Source organism: Octopus sinensis, linkage group LG1, assembly GCF_006345805.1.
Source record: "Octopus sinensis linkage group LG1, ASM634580v1, whole genome shotgun sequence".
Taxonomy (NCBI): Eukaryota; Metazoa; Mollusca; class Cephalopoda; order Octopoda; family Octopodidae; genus Octopus; species Octopus sinensis.
This window is the reverse complement of record NC_042997.1, coordinates 82932043-82954542: the sequence shown is the minus strand read 5'-3', so window position 1 is coordinate 82954542 and position 22500 is coordinate 82932043. Positions and strand designations below refer to the sequence as shown.

The window sequence follows — 22500 nt, the reverse complement described above, 5'->3', positions numbered from 1 at the left end:
TTTTCATTTGGGTTGTTCAGATACATGCATAATCCCAGCTGATAGAGCCGCTTGGTCAGAGTTGACGTGGTGTTTTAAGCATCATAAAAATAAATTATTCACAGAGAGGTCGGTCTGTGACATCTTTATCATCAGGTTCCCCATACGGTGTTTAAAAAATTCTCAGAAACAGTGTAACAGATTAAAATCTCAATGTGTTAGTAGCAAAACCTGAGAATGTGTTAGTAGCAAAACCTGATATATGTGAGTGTTTATGTGCGTATATTTGTTATGCATATGTGTATGTACGTATATATATATATATACGCAGGCAACACACACATGCACACGCACGCACAAACACATACAAACACGCACACATACACAAATACGCTCACACGCAAACAGAAATATGTGCTCGCATGCTTAACATTTTACTTCATGTTATCTCCTTTCATATCAAAATAAATAAATAATAAAGAGATAAAGGCATCGTGGCATTTCGTTAGGACCTATATTTCCCGTCTTTAAGGTTACTTCATGCCAGCATACACTAAGAGAAATTAAATGTAAATCACACGTTTCCGTTAACAATTTTGCCTGAAGAAAGCTAAGCACTATAATGATTTTCGATTCGAACATCATGAAATAGAATGCTAAAGAAGAGATACGTTGAAAAATAGCTGTTTATCTGTAAGATTGTTAAGTAATCAAACTCGTTATCAATCTATGCTGCCGAATACTATAATAGCAATGGAAATAACAAAATAGCATCCAATATTCAGAAGTAGGACTACGTGTTAAAATGTTTTCTAACTGTTTCACTTATCTGATTGATGTTAATATTAATGACGAAGTAACTCTGGCTAATGTGTGAGTACAATGGTGTATGCTTCTGGTCCCACTCCATATACCTGTTGCTAATTAAACCTTTTAAAAAAGGTGTGAACGTCACACATTTTTCCTTTAATCCTTGTAAGATATATGAAAGTGTGTGGTGTGCAAGTTGTTCGTGTCTTAACCGATTCCTTTATCGCTTTGTCTTTCCTGTCACCAAGGTGAACATTATACTAATACGAGCGTGAGAGAGCATCCATGTGGTCGATAGACCTTGTAGAAATATCAGTAGAATCTCTTCTAATGACACCTTATTGTCTGGAAAAAGAAAACATTACATTAGATAATATAGTTTCACATACCCCTAAAAAACAGAATGGTCATGATTAGGATGCCTTTTATCACAGATTTGTTCTATCAGTATTAACCTAGGACTTAACAGCAACAGCAACATAACCCAAACAAAAATATCCTGAAATATATTTAATTACTGTTGTCGCAGTCAAAATGGCTACAATTCATCTAGTTTAGAAGTGCTGCTATCGCTACTACAGCTGTTGTTGTTAAGTTTGTTGTTGTTGCTGCTGCTGCTGCTGCTGCTGCTGCTGCTGCTGCTGCTACTCAGCTCTAATTTATCAAACAGACCAAGGTCTATATCATTCAACGTGTCTTTTTTTTTATGACGTTATAGGTTTGATTTGAGGAAATTTGATTGCTATTACTAGCAGATCAAGCAATCATGATCAGGTTTCTCCGTTAACTTGATGGGAGCGGTATGAGGACATCTATTTCTAAAGAAGCTTGGAGTTTATTGTTCTCTGAAATTGTTTTTGTTAACATTATTTATAGTGTGAATATTAACATTTAGAGCGTACAGGGCGTAGAGTTCGGTGTATGAGGGATGAGGTGTCAAGTGAAGGAGGGAAATGACTCCGATAATGGTTGGATATTACGTAGCTTTCCTACAGAAACTGACCTTGTACTTAAAAGAAGACTCTATGATTGTGTAGTCCTTAGAATGGATGATCAAGACCAAATTGAGACAATAGTGACTTTCTAAACAGCTAAATGCAGTTTTCTAAAAGAAACACAATATTCGAGAGAGGAAATCATTTTGCTGAAATGTACTTCTGTTGATTAAATTTTATTTAAAGCCTCTTTTTCACCAATTGTGAATCTTAGAAACGTATTATTATATTGCTTTATATAGGTTTGTAATTATTTGCTTAAAGTAATTAGAATTGCGTCTAAAACAGAGATTCAAAGAACTGTGTTCATTCCAAACCTACTGTTTTACATTTTGTTAAAGCTTTTGGAACTAATTATATTTAATGAAATAAAAGGTTTGGCAGTATAACTATTTTCTTTTGAAAGGCAGCCTCATCAGGCGGTAATTAATTTCATTGTAACTTTCCAACATAAAAAGAACCCCTGCTTTTTACAAAGACAAAATGGAGCCGATGTGGTTGCTTTATACAATTCAAATTCGTAACGTATAGTAATGTCATAATTGCCAATATAGTCGATATATATATATATCAGCCCGCTGTACTCCTTCATGTCATAATAAAAAAAGATTTTATTCCTTTTTAAAAAATATCATTATTGATCTTAAGTGAGAGCCTGAGGGGGCCTCGCATAATCGATTGAGCAACTTGTTGGAATAACTGCAAAATCTCTGAAACCACACTCTACCGTTTTAAAAGCAAATGACACATTAAATAATGCACACTTTGCCTGAAATAGTATACACCATGTTTGAAAACAGTCAGGATGGTCGTGACTGGACTGCCTTCGACCTACTGGATAGGGCCACCACGGGGTTGAAAACATCACATCAGTGTCATAAGTTACAATTAAGTGACTGCAATCTGTCAATTCACAGAAGACTAATTAAACAAGATACTTTCATATATAAACTTTATTTAATTTGTGATTCACTTAAAGAGAAGCTGAGGATTTTCTATAGGTATTGACTATGAGAATTTAGTATACGTTACATTAATGTATAATACTGCATACCCTTAATTCTCGGGCCGTATCAGTGTAACACAATGTGACAAGGTTTAATTACAAGCACAAAGAGAGTGAGAAAAGGGAGAGAGAATGGGAGAGAGAGAAGGGGAGATAGTATAGATCATTGTTTTGGCACTTCATTAATTCCAAAAGATATTTGGCAAAGGTAATATTAGCGAAATTTGAACTCAGGACACAGAGAACCAACAGCAATACTGTTCTAGACAGGCTTTCTACCCAACCATCTAATGATTCTACCATATGCCTGCTTCACTAAAACAATAAAGTTCCGAATACCAGATAAGTTGAATGATAGACGAGAAATACTAAAAGAAATTTTTTTAAATGTGTAAATCTCTTAGTGACGTTGGTAAGAAGACTGAGAATATCACTTTAAAAACACATTTTTACATTTATAAATTAAACAGATATATAGAGAGAAGACATACGAAAGAGAATAAAATGTGGCAGTAACATATGCCACTCACTTTCTATCGTCTTTTTTTTATGTTTCCTCATTTACACAATATCTCTCCTTTCCCTCGATTTCTTCTTGTAAACAATAACTGTGTTTAAACATGAAACTTAGAAAGAAATGTATTCTTCTGTCAATTTACTATACATACAGACATACTAGACGGCATCTAAAGGAAAACCACTCGACAATTATGCATAAATTCGGTCACTAGCACAGTTCAACTTCTGGTACACAAAAGCGCTGCTACCAAACTTGCCTCTGCTCCTCAGAACTGGCTAGCCTCGTATTATTTCTGCTCAAGTACTCCTTGCTCAGTCGTCTCTACTCGCCTCGTCGCCCATACCGTGTCCATTCCAGGAGACACAGAATGGGTGACATATCCTCCCCCTAACTACTACACACAGTTCTTCTTCCTCAGAATTTCTCCCAGCCCTGTAAACTTACAACTGTTTAAGAGCGATATTAATCGTCTCAGATTCATCTATCTCTGCAAATCCAAGATGGTTGTTTTGATAAAAGCAAATATCCTCAAGAGATATTTACTTTTACTCTGTAATGATTTTTATGGCATTACAAATAAAGCTTTCATATTTTCTAACAGCTGCTGATATGAAGATGATATTCCCAACTCGTAATACAGTAACCTTTTATCAAAGCAACTCCACCTTTATCCTATAGTGCATGTCAATTTTTAGCCTTCTTTTCTGAACTACTAAGAACTCAAGCCAATAGGGATCTTCTACGTGGTCACACATCCTACTAGAAGTTGCAGCCAAATTTCCTTCAAATTACACCATACTATCTTAAAAGAAAAGGACATGTTAGATAAAAACAGTCTCAGGTATATATTGTCTGGTAAAAGACGAAATGTTTACAGTTCAAAACACCTTTCATCATAGATCTATTCAATCAGCGCTGATCTGGATCTAAACTGCAACTACAACAATCAAAACAAACTGAGAATAACTGCGAAATAAAATGTTCTCCTAATGCGCAAGTATAAATTTCTGTTCATAAACGAAAACATTTTGCCTCCTACAGAGATTGCTCAATAACGAGTATGTATAGGCATTCATTAGGATTTTAAGTAAAACCAGTCAAAGGTACATGAGATCCTGAAAGAGTCACTGTCACCCATATCCAGGGGCAAAGACGAGCATCACCTGGATCATTTCGTTCTTAAAAAGACTTCAATGGAAGTTATAGTAAAAGTAAATTTTATACTACACCTATCGGAGCCGCCGAGCTTAATAAAGAAGCCCAAGACCGAGAATGAATGGAAATGATTGGTAACAAAAAGGAAAAAAATAGCAATTTAGATGTCCCCACGGCAGAAATACTATGGAATTGACAAGGTATGCTGATGGAGACCTGTTCTGTTGATTAAAAAACAAACCTCTCTCTCTCTCTCTCTCTCTCTCTCTCTCTCTCTCTCTCTCTCTCTCTCTCTCTCTCTCTCTCTCTCTCTCTCTCTCTCTTTGACCCCTTTCGGTCATGACTGACCATGAGATTGCACCTAGAACGTTACCCTCCGAAGCACAAGTCCTGGCAAGGTCGTTCATGGAAGACCAGCAGTTGCCCATGCATACTAGCCGCCTCTCTCTACGCAGCCGACGTTATTCAAGAGAAAGGCAAAGGCCGATACAGCTTGGCACCAGTAATGCCGCAACTCATTTCTACAGTTGAGTGAACTGGAGTAACGTGAAATAAAGTATCTTGCTCAAGAACACAACACACAGCCCGGTCCGGGAATCGAACTCACTTCCTCACGACAGTGAACCCGACGCTCTAACCACTGAAACAATCACATACATTGAATTACAGAGAAGCTGTATGTTAACAACAATTATGTTTTTATCAGAGACTTTAATCATAATGAATAGCTCTATCTATTAAGGAGTAAAATGGTTCATTAACCCCTTAGCATTTATATTATTCTGCCAAATGTAATGCTTATTTATTCGCATTTTACTTTTATTTAATCATGCATTATCTCATAGCTTTGAAATTTCATTAATGTAATTGTTTATTTTGGAAGGAACATTGTAGGGTCAATGGGAAAGACTGCAAATGGTTGTTGGGCTAGATATGGCCGGTTTAAATGTTGAAGGATTTATTGTACAGCTAGCGTCCGTAAACAGCAGAAATAGAACAACATAATACAGTTGTGTCCAAATACATTGTGGATGCGGACACAGCAGCATGAGCGATACTCCAATGTATCCTTTCTTTCATCATTGGTCTCTATCCATGGATAAGGATAAATGGCAAGAGAAGATTGGTCAGTACTGAATGCTCAACATTTATCATGGGCTACCCCTGTCGAAGACAACGAATACATCACGATATGAATAATTAGTGCAAATCTAATAGTTGACTCCTATAGTTTATAAATTTACGTATCCTCATAAATTCATTATTAGGGCTTCAGGAAATCATTCTTGTTTAAATATTTTGCTTTACTACTTGGACATATTTTGACTGGCGCAAAATCAATATTTACAAATGAGAAGCCACAAAAATGACAGAAACTAAGTAATTACTTTTCCCTATTTTGTTTCGTCTCCCCTCTAGTCTTTTACAGTGGACTTCCTTCTTGTATAAAATTACTTTTTAGCAAGTATTGATATAAGTTTTGACTCATTTACTATGTTCGATAAATAACGGTTCTCGTAATGAAACATCGAATTTGGTAGAAATAAACAAGTATCAGATTACATGTCTTACACTGTATTGTATGTTCGGACTTTACTGAAGTCGATTTTGCTTTCGTCCCTCAATAAATATATTTTATTATACAAAGGTATTTGTGGGGTGGTTGAACCGTTAATCACACCGGAGAAAATTCTTAGCGGCATTTCGTCTGTCTTTACGTTTTGAGTTCAAATTCCATCGACGCCGGCTTTGCCTTTCATCCTTTCGAGTACTGGAGTCAATGTAATCGACTAGCCCCTCCCACAAAATACAGGGCTTGTGCCTTTAGTAGAAAGGACTATGTAAATATGTATTTTAAGGCAGTGAAATGGCAGAACCATTAAGCATGTCAGACAAAATGTTTAGTGGTATTTCATCCGTCTTTATGGTCAGAGTTCAAATTCTGTCGAAGCTAACTTTGTCTTTCATTCTTTAGGGATCGATAACATACGTATCAGTCAAGTACTGGGGTCGATGTAATCGATTAGCCTACTCCCATTAAAAACAGCTAACCCTGTGTGCCAGAATTTGAAAAACCAAGTCTTGTGTGTGTGTGTGTGTGTGTGTGTGTGTGTGTGTGTTGTGTGTGTGTGTGTGAGCGTGTGTACTGAGTTCATTTGAATTCACTACACTTTAAATATCTACAACAAACTTATGGTTTTGTATTCTGTGTTAGGAATACCCCTACAAAGGGAAAGGTTATAGCTGACTGGATTGATTTTAATGTTTTTACTTGATTCAGAAAAAAAAATAAAAACATGAAAGACAAACTCAATACTGGTGTGATTTAAACTCGTTGCTGACACGAAACTTAATACGGCAAGGCATTGTGTCCCGTGCCTTAACAACCGAACAGAAAACAGTAAAATACAGAAATCAAATTTATACAAATGTGAAATATATCCTACCCGAAGTTGGATACTCATGCTTCTGCATTAATTCGTTACATTTCATCTTGGCTTTGATTAACAGTTCTATTTGTTGATCCTATAAGTAGAAAGGCATAATAATGTCACAAATCAGAAGAAAATATACTAATTTTATTTCATCTTATAAAAACAGCCATACACACACACACAGACATATATACACACACACATACATACACACATATACACACACACACACACTCACACACACACAGACACACACACGCGCGCATGCACGCACGTACACACACATGTATATATATATATATATATATATATATATATATATAGAGAGAGAGAGAGAGAGAGAGAGAGACGCGCACATGCATACACATACATACATACACAGAGGCGCGTCGACATGCGCTTACACGAAGGCATGCATAAATAAATTATATTTATTGGATCACTACGCGTGCCTGTCAGGATTTTTGATGGGTTGGTAAAAATAAAGAAAGGTAGTGTCCGTAACCTTTGCAGGTTCACTATATTGATAAGATGGAAGTGGTTAGTGTCGAGCTTTGAACATCTTTTTGTCGATGTCTGTAAAAAAGGCATAGAAGTAAAGATTTCCATAGAGTTGTTGCAGAAGCGTAGGGCAAAGTGTTTCTGTGAGGGACTTGGAAAGTGAGAGACAGCATAGCTTCGGGTGAGTAGAGTTACCTACAGTTACTTAGAAGAGGCAGAGACAGATGAAAGATAGCATCTGAAAGATTTGGCGAATGAAATATTGATAAATTATTCCTTCTTTTAAGTGGAACAACACTACTTTTCTATCTCATTCTCACGTATGAATGATGTATAAAAGATCTGGAAATTATAATGGTGGTCACCGGGGCAGCCGTTGCTAATTTATGTTTTCATTTCCCTCGCGATTGAGGAAATTAGTAAAAATATGTCAGTATCTGGGGATAGTACACACAGTAGAGTGTTTCCAAACACTGTGATAGATTCCTGTACAGTGAGAAATATTGAAGAGTTCGTAAGGATCAGAGTTAACACTTGAGTGAAGTGACTGAAGGTAATGGGAATGATTTTGTCTGTTTCTTGTTAGGCTAGAACGAGAGATGAGGTTGCACTTAGCAAATATGCTTACGTGAAGGTAAGAAAAGAAGACTAGAGAAGGGGACTTTAATTGGGTGCAGGGTTTGATGGCTAACCAAACGATCAACATAATGTAGAGGCCTTTCTACTGGAATTTTGGTACTGAGTTCTCTTAGTTAAGAAATAGCAATTGGAATGATTCTGAAACTTTCGTAGAGACCCTCTTAGAAAGACACCAAATGGAATGTCTGGAAATTAGGAAGCGAGTGAACTTTCAGGCAGTCTGTGTAAAATAGTACACTCTGCGTAAAATCCTGTAATTTTCTCTAGTTAATGTAAAAAAGTATTTATTATTTGTATGCTGCCATACTGTTGTTGCAGCTGAGCTAGTGGAGGATATGGTCATGGGCCTTGGCTATGAAAAAGCATGCTCGAGTGTATGGCTTCGATTCGCGCGCAAACCCACAAACATACATACTATATATATGCACACACAATCGTATACGCGCGTGCGCACAAAATTCTTTTAATTTTTCCTAAACGTAAATAAGAGAATTCAGTTCATGCAGTAAAATTTATTTATTTATTTATTTATACAAAGCTGACTATTCACTCTGTCCTTATTTAATGTTTCCGGCACCATTCACTCCTTCGAGTGAGGTTAAATATAAATGGTGACCCATACACTTTGGGTTATACATTATCTCCGTTGATCACACAGAATCATGTGTTACCGGTGTAAATTACGCTTGGTATATAAATGTGTAGTTACCGGGCGGTAACTTAGCTTACGTAATAATAAATTTTGTAACCTACTAGGTTTCATCAGAGATCTGAGAGTACTTCAAATGGATCCAACAGAAAAATGCTCATATATGAAGTAACACAAAATGGTTTTCAGCGTGGGCATGTAAATGTTTCATAATTTCCGTTTAAAACGTTGCCTAATGTTACACATTCTATTTCTTTGCTATACATGAGTTGTTCCTGTTTAACTTAACTTTTTTCCACAGCGCTCCATTTCATTGATTCATTGATGGTTCTTGTCTTTAAGCTTTCAGATATATTGAAACACTAATGTGGAGATGATTCTATCTTTAAATTTGAAGGATTGTATGTACTATGTACATCGGATTTTGAAGGTGTTGTTTGCTAACCCTCTCTCTATATATATCTGTGTGTGTGTGTGTGCGTGCGTGCGTGTGTGTGTGTGTGTGTGTGTGTGTATGTATGTGTGTGTGTGTGTGTGTGTGTGTGTGTGTGTGTGTGTGTGTGTGTGTGTGTGTGTGTGTGTGTGTGTGTGTGTGTGTGTGTGTGTGTGTGTGTGTGATTTCGATACTATCTGTTGCTACTCATTTTTCACAGTGTGCATTGCTGAAGTTGCATGCAGACTTCTGGGATGGCGAATGATTTCTGAAGTTTTGTTATAATAGATTGTGGAGCCTATGTCATGACGACAATATTTTGAATATTTTGTATATTATTTCTATTGAAGATTTTGTGGTAACTTTGTATTACAGAATATCTTTTGCTCATCTGGTAACTATATGCAAGAGAAATTTTCTCATTCTAGGTATAATGCCATTCATTTTTTTTTATCATGTCAGTGTGTCTCAAATGGTTTAGCTCAATACAATTTCAAAAATTTAGACATGCCACCTTCGATAATATCTTATATTTGAATTTATTTTAAGTACACTATGCATAAGTTATATTACTCAAATGTTTTGGGCAAACTTGTAATGAAAGCTGATAAGTTATAAAAGTTATTTCCTGCTATGCAATTCTATAGATTTTGCTTCCATGTAACCAACCATACCGTTATTAAGCAAATGTAATCTGCAGCAATACAACCTGATCCGATGAGACGCGTGGAATAATGTGCAACGCATCGTATTTACTCTGCCGTTTATGTTTGCCGTGACCTAAGGAGGGGATCGAGCTGGAAACTTGAGTACCGTTGGAGTGAACCAACAGTCGCTTGTGTGCATGCATGATGTGTGTGTGTGTGCATGCGTGCACGCGCATGAATGTGCATGTTTGTGCATGCACATGGTTCATGCATGTGAATACAAAAAGTAATGAGTAATCCTTCAATTTAATGTAAAACTGTTTTTATTACAACTCGAGCTAAAAACAAACACACACACACATACACATACCCACACATATATATTCTTTTGTTCTTTTATTTGCTTCATTTTTTTTCAGTACGGCCATGCGGGAGCACCACCTTCAAGGGTTTTGTTTTAGTCGAACAAATCGACTCTAGGACTTGTTTTTTTTAAGCCTAGTACTTGTTTTATTGGTTACTTCTGCTGAACCGCTAAGTTAAGGGGGCATAAACAGACCAACACCAGTTGTCAAACGGACATGGGGACAAACACTGACACAAAGACACATAAAACATATACATACATATATATATATATATTATATATATATATATATATATATAATATATATATATATAAGACGGGCTGCTTTCAGTCACCGCCTACTAAATCCACTCACAAGGCTTTGGTCGGCCCGGGGCTAGAGCAGAAGACACTTGCCCAACGATCCACGCAACAGAACTGAACCGGGAACCATGTAGTTGGGAAGCAATCTTCTTACCACACAGCCATGCTTGCGCTTATATATATATATATAGAGAGAGAGAGGGGGGAGATAGATAGATAGATAGATAGATAGATAGATAGATAGATAGATAGATAGATAGATAGATAGATAGATAGATAGATAGATAGATAGATAGATAGATAGATATTGTTATTTTTCGGGATGGTCATAATTTTTTTTTTTTTGCCAAATAAACACATGTCTTATGTATTCGTTCTTTACTCGTTTATTATTTTTCTTATTTTATCTTTCCATTGTCTGGAAATCTTTCGTCATATATATGTGACTTCTTCGAGCTACGTGCTTCCTCCTGTCCTCTCTACCTCCTGTTCTGAAGAGGTCACAGATGTGTGAAGAAAGATTTCCAGACAATGGACATAAGATAAAATAAGAGCAATAATAAACGAGTGAGGAACGAATATATAGTGAGTGTGTTTATTTGACAAAAATCATATTACCATCGCGAAATATAACGATATCTATTTCAACACACGTTTTGACACCAGGAATCTTGCAAAACCAATTCATAAATATATATATATATATATATATAATCATATAAGAACCCTCCACACAACCCCCATCTCGAAACATTTGAAGCGGATATGATTAATTTAATTCGAAACATTAAATTCTCTAAATACAAATCCCCCTTTCAAAAAAGCTCTCAAACACCATAAAATGGATCATTGCATCCCCAAAAGTACATGTCTTCTCGGACAAAACAAGAAATATGTACCCCATTACCATTGAGGAATACAACAAATTCATAAAGAAAGAACTCAACAAATCATACAAGCTGGCACTAACATCTGCCCTAAATGAAATCAACAACAACCACTGCAAACTTATGAGGAAACCACAAGTGGAGGACCGAACCAAACCATACTGCCCTGCATCTCCACACTATAATCTCAAGAATCATAAGAAGGACTTTATTACCAAACCTTCAATACGCCTAATATGCCCCACCAAATCCGACTTAGGAAGGGTAAGCAAAAACATTTTGGACAAAATAGTATCTATCGTTAGGGACAAATTAAACGTTAACCTTCGGTCCCATACTGGTGAAGTTATTATATGGTTCCATCTTCTAAAAACCAAAAACTCATTTTCCGTTCGACATAAATAATTACTGCTCTTCTATTTCTCTTAAACTCCTTAATCAAGCTCTTCTTCTAGCTAGGAACTTTACTAACCTAACCCCACTAGAAATGAACATTATACTTAATGCCCGAAAAACCCTTTTTTCTTTTGAAAACAAACTCTGAGCAGGGCCAATAACCAAAGCAACAACCATAACAACCTATTCGACATAACCATGGGATCTTCTGATTCAGCTCAGGTCACTGACTTAGTTGGACTATATTTACTACATCATATACACTTCCCTAACATCAAGGAGGTCTGTACAGGGACGATGCTATATTAGTTACTAAAAGCATAAATAAATCTTCCTTAGAAAGAACTAGAAAGGATCTACATAAATTCTTCTCTAACCTAAACCTATCTATCACATTCGAAAACGCTCACAAAACTGCTTTCTTGACGCAACTTTAAACTTATCAACATATCAATACTCCCCTTACCACAAACCTAACCAATACCTTAAATACCTTAACATCCACTCCAATCACCACACATCCACTTTCAACTTTCAATAACATAATCAAGGGGATCTCAACCCGCATATCCGAACTCTCTTCCACTGAAAAAATGTTCAATAATCACGCACCATATTATAACTTCCCTCGAAAACATAAATATCATTCTATTTTTAATTGATCCACTCTGAAACTATCTTATTCTACCTCATCCAACTTTGAATCTATTGTAGCAGCCTCTAATAAGCAAAAGCTCTCTCTTTACTATCAAAACTCACATAACCACAACTCTAGTAATACGAACACTCAACACACACACAGCTAGAATACAGATATCCCTACATTAGACCACAACCACGACCAAACCCATCCTACTGACACTGCCTGGAACACCACTACAATCCTTACTGCCCTTACAAATAGTACAATTAATAATAACAACAGTAGTAATAGCAATGATAGTAATGATAACGTTAATAATAATAATAATAATAATAATAATAATAATAATAATAATAATAATAATAATAATAATAATAATAATAATAATAATAATAATAATAATAATAATAATGATAATAATAATAATAATATAGAAATTTCCATCCCCTTCTATAACCTTACCTCTGACAATACTACCTCTTATATTACTAAACACAGTCCTCAAAATTCACCTAAGTATAATTGCCGTCCTGGAACCATCTGCCCGTTACAAACCCATTGCGCCTATTGGTTACAGTGTTGCACTGACGATCGTAAGTTTCAATTCTTGAACCGGGTGGTACGTTATGTTCTTGAACAAAATACACTTCATTTAACATTGCTATGCGATTATTTCGACAACTCACGTAGAATACACCATTCACCTGTCCAGACATATATATATATATATATGCATGCCACAGAACCTCACAAAACTAGACACAAATATCTAAGCATTATCTATCAAAACCTAATTAGATTGCCTATGAAGGAAACCAAACAATAGTAATGTAAGTGATCCCCACAAACTATAAATCCATAAACACTTTCCATTTTACATTTAGTCGAGCAAATCGACCCCAGGACTTATTCTTTGTAAGCCTAGTACTTATTCTATCAGTCCCTTTTGCCGAACCGCTAAGTTACGGGGACGTAAAAACACCATCATCGGTTGTCAAGCGATGTTGGAGGAAAAACACAAACACACAAACACATACACACACATTCATGTATATATTTATATATATACGACGGGCTTCTTTCAGTTTCCGTTTACCAAATCCACTCACAAGGCTTTGGTTGGCCCGAGGCTATAGTAGAAGACACTTGCCCAAAGTGCAACACAGTGGGACTGAACCCGGAACCATTTGGTTGGTAAGCAAGCTGCTTACCACACAGCCACTCCTACGCCTAGGAATATTTATTAAATCAAACACTAGTATATATGTTTAGAAATTTCTGGCAAAAGCCGATATATTTCTGAGTTTAAAACATAATTCGCTAATGTAAGTCTAACTAAAATCAGATTATTCCCTACCCCTTTACGGCACTGTTTATTTCCAATTTTAATTAACTAAAATATAAGTGCTTCCAGTTGTTCTCGAAGAAAAACAGCCATTTTCGGCTGTCGGCCTTGCTTTTGTTTAGTTTATTAATCATTGTTCAGCAATGTTTACCTCTCCTCGATTATCATAGTCTCTACATAAGCTATGTTAGCAATTACTTCACTATTCATTTTAAATCACTTGCGTTACCAAGCCTTCTTTCAAGTTCTATTATATTATTTCTATTTCTGATTAAAGAAATCTTCCTTCATAAAATGAAAATAGAAGAGAAAAATGCAAACGTAAGATTTTAGAAATAAAGTGACAGGTCTAATATTTGTTTTTCCAATGTATTTTGAAATTTGAAGTATCTTCCGAAATTCGAATATATCATCTTATACAATCTCAAATCACACTGCATAGAAGATGTTTACTTGGGTAATTTCACAATTGAACCCAGATTCTGTCGATTATACTTTGCCTTCTACCTGCCTTCAATAGGGTTAATATATTATGTAGAAGTCATATCCTGAAAAACATTCAACTGATTATATTTGCCGTCCACAAATATTTGAAGCTGTCGTAAGACGTATTGTAGAACAAATTGTAAGCTTCCGGTGATGCAATTTCAATTGTATTTTCTAGTATCCAAAGAAAAGCAACTTCTTACTTCCAGCTATCATAATCAATTAGCCCCAGGCATTGTCGAAAAATATCAAGATATGAAGCCATTATTTCAAGTGCCAATTAGAAATCTTGCTCGCTGTTTTCTTTTACAGTTATTGCAAAATCGTATACCACTATACGAAGCTATCGTGGTGATAGTTATTGAGAAAGGTATCTAGCAACAAATTTCTACATCCTTGCCCAAACAAATACTTAATTTCTACATAAGAAAGTAAAGGATGATATAAAAAATAGAAAATATAGAAAGTAAAAATGGGATTACTAAGTGCATATTTCATTGTTTCCAATTCAGTCTTTTCATCCGTTTTGGAATCGTTAAAATTAGTACTAGTGATGTACACAAGAAGGAGGAGAGAAGTGAAGTTTGAGCTTTATTTACTCCTACTACAAATAAGTAACATTATCAATAGATATTCATGATTATGAGAGAGGTGAAATAGCTAAGATATTAAATCGAATAGTCCGATGAAGGTTAGCCGGTCGAAATTTTAAAGTCACCATCCCCACTCTTCTGTATGTATGTATGTATGTATGTATGTATGTATGTATGTATGTATGTATGTATGTATGTATGTATGTATGTATGTATGTATACACTTATTTATAATTCAAAAGCATGTAAGCATGCCCAGAAAGCAGGATTATCTTCTACAAGCACAAGCAAGCCATTTAATTATTTCGTAAACTCTTCCCATATTTACCTATCATTTTTATTGGGTTTTCCTAATTTGGCTAATTAACCGACTTTTATCGTGAACGTTTCAGTAAGTAATGTTCCTTTCTCATAAAAAAATTAGCAAAATTTCTTCAAAGTTAGTTTTAACTTGTCATTAATTTCTTGTTCATCTTGAATTTGAACGCAAATATACTCATCATGTATTTTCAAAGATTATTTCAGAGAATTTTTTTCCTGATTTTTCCTAAAAATTACATAGTAACCTACACAACTCATCACTGCCTGTCGCAGGGTGCTCTATGGTTTCTCATTAAAGCTGAGACATGGCATATTTGCAACACCACGTCTGTGGGTCGCACCTCGCCACTCAACTAACTGCCTATGAACCACCGGGGGATCTTTACTGTTGCTGTCACGGTTTTCCTTTTTTTTTTTGTTCCAATCGTTTTCAAGTTTGATGAGCTGATGTAGTTTCGTATGCGAATTACGAAAATGAAATTCGTTTTTGCCATGAATTAATAAAGTTAACAGCTTTTAGAGTTTTCAAATTTTGGCTAATTCTAGCCAATCGAAAGCCATAGACACATTGGTGCCTGTTTCTATAGTAGTGGGTGAAACTGTATTCTGCTCAAACCACTACAACGTGTATTTTCTTGACATATCTATTTTCTTTTTTGAGTCACGTATATTTTCCTTGGTTTTCAATTTCTCCATCATGCTCGAAAGGTTAAACGAATTGGCTGTGATCATACTTCTGTTTAGGTTGAAAAGGTCCAGGAAAGCACACAATAGTCCAAAATTATGAAAATAAGGTAGTGACAGCACAGCAACTGAAAATATCCGTTACTCGAAAACAAAAAAGTGAAAATAACAAAAATGAGGTTGTACAAACGATCAGAAAATAAGCACTCGTGAAAGAAAATAGGTCAAGAAAATACACGTAGTTGCAGTAGTTTTAAGCAGACAAAGGCTTGGCTTGTTACTATGGAAATAGGTACCAATATGTCTGTGACTTTCGATTGCCTAAAATTACTCAAAACTTGAAAACGTTAAAAGCTGTTCACTTTTTATTTATTAATTTACAGCAAAAATGAATTTCATGTCTATAATTAACATACGAAACTATATCAGTACACGAAATATAAAAACAATTGGGACAACATTTTTTTTTAAATAGAAAATTGACAGCAACAGAAAAGATTCCCAAATCAGATTCAGCGACAGAAATTGCATCAATATACCAAATTTTAAAATTTTCACATAATTTTCAAATTTCAAAATCCGCGAGAGCAACAGAAAAGACCTACCATTGGTTTTACTCCATCACTGTCGACAGTTACAAAAGTTCAGCAGCTACTCTTTTAATAACAATATTTTATTAACTGACCTATTAAATCAATGTACTCAATATATATTAATATGTATATTACCCAGCCCTCAAATGTGTGGCCTAGTGCCTAAGTAAGAAACCATTATTGTTATTAAGCTAATTACGGCAGCAAACTGGTGACATCGTTGCAGACCGAGAAAATGCTTTGTGGTATGTATTCTGGCTCTTTACGTTCTGAGTTCAAAATCAGATAAAGTCAGTTTGGCTTTTAACCTTTCGCAGTCGATAAACTAAAGTATTATGAAGAACTGAAGTCGATGACATCGACTAACCCTATCCTTTCAAAAATTAATGGCCTTGTGTCTAAGTCAGTAGCTATTATCATGAAACTAATAAATAGTGAAAGAATGTGTAAGGACTGTGAATGATTAGAATAGCTAGCGCGCTCATCAAAATATCTTGGGCATTTAGATACAGCCATTCTCAATCATTGCTTCTACAGAAGGTAGAACAATTTCCTAGTGGCAACTGGGACCAGTTCCAAATAAGAAAGGAGAAATAATATCAAGTATTTTCCAAAACTGACATGCCAGCAACAAAAAATCTGATATTTTGCAGATGATGTATTACAGACACGCATACAGAGTCTATATATGTGTGTATGTGCATTAGATAGATAGATAGATAGATAGATAGATAGATAGATAGATAGAGATAGATAGATAGATAGACAGACAGACAGACAGACAGACAGACAGACAGACAGACAGACAGACGGACGGACGGACGGACAGACAGACAGATAGACATAGAGAGAGAGAGATATATATATAATAAATATATGTTCCCTTACATACTTGGAGATGGATTTACTACCACATCTTTCTTCTACATATACATGACTTGTGCATGTATTTCGATATTAGGTATGTAACTACACCACATTTCACACCATGTCCACTCTGTACTATACAGATATTGATATTTCGGAACATTTGGATTTATGCCTTGAAAGAGTCTCTGTGTGTGTGTGTGTTGTGTGTGTGTGTGTGTGTGTATGCGTAAGTATGTACATGTATGTATATGTATGTATGTATGTATGTATGTATGTATGTATGTATATGTATGTATGTATGTAAGCATGCATGCATATAAATATTCTATGAACATAGATCAAGGGGACTAGAAATTTAAAGAGGATTTTCTTCGAAGTTATATATAACTATAAAGCAAACAGTTTTATTGATACATTTTGTACTGTAAAAATAAATTCTCTTTCGCTAATTCTCATTTCGTTTCAGAGGAGATCCAAACTCGCGGAAGAGGACTTTCTTTTGCATTAAATGTGTAAAATAGAATTACACATGTGTATGTTTGAATGAATGTATGTGTGTACATGTGTGTGCGCGTGTGCGTGAGTGTGTGTGCGTGTGTGTGTGTGTCTGTGTGTGTGTGTGTGTGTTGTGTGTGTGTGTGTGTGTGTGTGTGGTTTTAACTGAATATTTATCTCGAGATCCATGCCGTTGAGATCTTTGGCCGGAAACTCGAGTCGTGAGATAAATATTCAGTTTAAATAAATCATTCATCTTATCGCATGTTTTGAGTACTCTATTCCTCATTTGCTTATATCAATTTTGTGTGTGTGTGTGTAATCTCTATGTATGAGTGCATGTATGGAAGTGATATGTATTGTCTGATATATGTTAAAACATCTTAAACATTAATATATAATTTGTTCATACCCTTGGTGTTTTAATCTTACTACTTGTTAGATGCGTTCTGTTAGTTAGGGCAATGAGCTGGTAAAATACTTAGCGATATTTTGTCTATCTTTACGTTTTGAGTTCAAATGCTGCCGAGGTCGACTTTGTCTTTCATCCTTTAGGGTTCGATAAAATAAGTACCAGTCAAGAACTGCGGTCAATGTAATCGACTAGCAGCCCTCCCACAATATTTTAGGCATTGTGCCTATAGTAGAAAGGATTATTTTGTGTTAGTAAGAGCGGTGAACTGACATATTTGTTACCATGCTTAGCGGTGTTTCTCCCGTCTTAATGTTCTGAGTTCAAATTCCATCGAGATCGACTTTGCTTTTCAAACTTTCAGAGTTGAAAAATGTACTAATTGAGCACTAGTGTCTGTGTAATCGACTTACCCATCTCGTTTTAAGTTTCTGGCCTTGTGCCAAAATTTGAAACCATTCTTTTGTATTAGTTAAAAAGAGGAAGCGAGAAAGGGCGGTGAACAATGACATTTGTACTCTTCTTCAAACTTCTGAGACTCAAGCAATTGATGCTCTATTTCAAGATTTGTAGGTCAATGTCTGCAGAAAAACGATGGGCAGACAGGGAATTCTTGAGAGGAATTTGACACAGGATGGGGGAGAAAAACATGCCATAAAGGCTACAGGGAAACGGCTGATATGTATATCAAGTGATCTGCGGGAAAGAGGTGTGCAGATAACTAGTTCAGATGAACAGAAGTTGTTGTTGTTGCGATAAAGGTTATAGAATGTTGGGGAGTAGATCTTTACAAATCAGCTGATTGGCCTTTGCAGGTAACGTCTTAGATAAGTGAGCAGCAAACGTTAGACATTAGTAAAACAAGGAAAAACAATAATAGTTAGTCGGGTTTTTATCTTTTATTGTTTACATGTTTCCAGTACCTTTTTTTTTTCTTAAGCCTGCTACTTATTCTATTGATCTCTTTTGCCGAACCGCTATATTACGAAGAGGTAAAGATACCAATACAGGTTGTCAAGCGGCGATGGAGTACAAACACAGACACAAACATATACACACATACATACACACACACACACACACACACACACACACACACACACACACACAAAAGCACACACATATATATACGACGATCATCTTTCAGTTGTTTCCGTCTACCAAATCCATTCACAAGGCTTTGGTCGGCCCGAGGGTATAGTAGAGGACAATTACCCAAGGTACCACGCAGTAGGACTGAACCCGGAACTATATGGTTGGGAAGCAAGCTTCTCACCACACAGGGGTATTTTTCTATACAACGTACATTCTGAGTACTGTTCTCAGTTTTTCTCCGGTCACTTTTCCCGGACTGAGCTATACGTTGTGTTCTTGGGCAAAATACTTAATTTCACGTTGCACCATTCCAGTCAACTTTAAACAAGTAACCCTGCGATTAACCGACATCCCGGTCAGGGAAATTATTATGATCTCGATCACTTATAAGCCATGGAACCCGGGTAACCGACCACACGAAAGAGTAATTTTTTTCCGTCAGTTTCTTAAAATCCTCTTGAAGATGAATGCTAGGCTGTCCGACCCCTTGCAACTCACTTAATTGAGGTGCTCTCTTGGCAACTTCCCTTTATTAGAAATTCAAACAAAACACAACAAAGACCCAAACAATAATATGGATACAGTTATGGCTGTGTAGTTGAGATGTTCATTTCAATGATTTCAATGTTACGGAGTTCCATATTGGATCCCACTACAACAAAGTAACCTTGGGCAACTGGGTCTTCTACTATAGGCGCTGTTGGAGGAATGTCTTGCGAGAGAAATTTGATAAACAGAAAGTGTATTACTCTACTAGACGTGTATGCATGTCTCTGTATATCTCTATCCCGCTCTCTCTCTCTCTCTCGCCCTCTCCCTATATATATATAGAGAGAGAGGATTGACAGCCAGTCTCAAGAAAACTGTTGTCATGTACCAACCTGCCCCTGGTAAGCAGTATAGTGTACCAAATATCTATGTGTATAGTAAACGACCTGATGTAGTTGATCAGTTTGTCTACCTGGGAAGCACTGTTAATAGATATAGCAATTTGGATAGTGAAATTTCATACATAATTAGGAAAGCAAGTGATGCTTTGAGAAGCCTAGAGAGGCGCCTCTAGAGTCGGCGAGACATGTGCAAGAAGACAAAGATAAAGGTGTACAAGGCGTGTGTGCTCTCTTCTTTCCTTTATGCCTGCGAGACCTGGGTCACATATCGATACCACCTTAAACAGCTTGAACATTTTTATCAGATATGTCTCAGGCGGATCTATGGCATTAATTGGGAGGACCGGATCAGTGATCTTGAGATATTAGAAGGCTCCCGATGTGAAAGTATAGAAGCTCTCGTGTTGAAGCAAAGGCTCAGATGGAGTGGTCATCTGGTCAGGATGAAAGATTCAAGGATGCCAAAACAACTCTTTTATGGAGAATTAGCTAAAGGAGAACGACTTCCACATAAACCAAAAAACAGGTATAAAGACTTGCCGAAGGCTTCCTTGAAAGATGCTAGCATCTCTCCTGACACGTGGGAGAGCATAGCTATTGACCGTAGCAGGTGGAGAAGGATTGTGCATGAGGGGACAGCTACTTTGAGAAATCTCGAGTTGCGCATGAGAAAGTAAGGAGGGATGTCAGGAAGGGCACCACTGTTGCACTTCCAGACGGTAAGGGTCTTCCTATGACGATGACATACAGTGTCTGTATAAGACCCTGCTTCTGTAAAGCTGGGCTCATGAGTCATCTTCGTAGTCATAAAGCTAGACCGATGATTGACTACCAGGCCGCTCGTGGTGGTGCTACACACCGTACTAATCATATCCCGGCAGATATGATTAGTATGGTGTGTAGCACTGTCAGTCCTATATATGTGGAAGGGAGTGTGATTCGGCGTCAAGTGATCCCATGTTAACTCGCAAGAAAGTTTTCGATCAAATCTCCTGCGGGTTAACATAGGATCCCTTGACAACAACGTAACTTTCATTTCACTAAGGTATCTCCTCGTTGTGTAGTTACTACTGCCAAGGTTCTGCTAGCTAGGAAACATATGAAGTCTGGATTTTACCTGCTCCATTCCCTAAATTTGAATTTTTGTTCTCATACACAGCAATTCCAATTGCTAACAGTGAACCACAAAATCACTTTTTTCAGCTTATCGAACTTCGATATGAGAAAAATTTACAACTTGAAAGTTGCTTTTATGCCTCCTACGGACTGCTCGAAGATTTCCTACACCAAGATCCTGGATATAATTGTGTGTGTGTGTGTTGTGTGTGTGTGTGTGTGTGTGTGTGTGTGTGTGTGTGTGTGTGTGTGTGTTTCGCTAACATACAGGCCAGTATATCCAGATATCATCTGCCATTATCAACTGTGTTTGACAATGCTTGGTGAGCAGAAAAGATCTTCGGACCACTAACCAGGGTGTGTAAGCCCCTGATTAGTTAATACGACCGGGTATATGGTAATCTGGATACAAGCTGGGGAGAGGCGAGAGTGTTTGATTGTTAAAAGACCCGAAGAACGCGATCACCACAGCAACATTCATTCATGGTATGCGCGTATGCGTGTGTGTGTGTGTGTGTGCAGTGTACATACGTGCATATACGTATATGTATACATATATACGCATATATACATATAAATATACACACAATACAGAAATACATACTCTCTCTCTCTTTCTCCCTCCCTCTCTCTCTCTCTCTATATATATATACATACTATATACTATATTCTTATATATATACACTATAAATATACTTTATACATACATACATACATACATACATACATACATACATACATACATACATACATACATGCATGTATGCATGCACATATATTAATCGGCCCCATAGTCGCCACTTTATAAATAAAATAATACATATATATATTTATACATTACATACACAAGGTGATTCAAAAGTCGCCATAAATAGGGACAATTTATTTTTTCATAAGAAAGTGTTTATAAGAACAGATTTTAGTTTTATTTAACAGGCTCTATATGGTTACCATTGTTTTGAATACACGTTGCAATGCGTTTATCCCACTCTTTGTGAGCTCGTAATAGCATGTCTGGTGGTACCTGCTGTTGTTGATACATGGAGACTTTTGAATCACCTTGTATATATGTACATACATGTACATATATTTATACACCAACGTATATGTGTGTGTGTATGTATGCATGTATTTATATATATACCCTACATATGTATGTACGTTTACATGTATGTATATATATATATATATATATATATACACACACTTGTATATACATATACATAAACAAACAC

The 22500-nt window shown here is 36.2% G+C and overlaps 1 protein-coding gene across 3 annotated transcripts in view; it reads right to left on the bottom strand.

Annotated features, from left to right (window-relative positions):
* The window catches only part of LOC115216136 (parathyroid hormone/parathyroid hormone-related peptide receptor-like), a 143037-nt gene that overhangs the window by 116938 nt on the left and 3599 nt on the right, over positions 1-22500 (bottom strand). For 2 of the 3 annotated variants that reach the window (XM_036502515.1, XM_036502522.1), the window contains exon 2: positions 6913-6991. In XM_036502515.1, coding sequence (XP_036358408.1) covers positions 6913-6991 — 79 coding nt within the window. Of the gene's footprint in view, positions 1-1178; positions 1252-6912; positions 6992-22500 lie in introns of those variants that run through there. The other variant, XM_036502530.1, reaches the window with a different exon arrangement.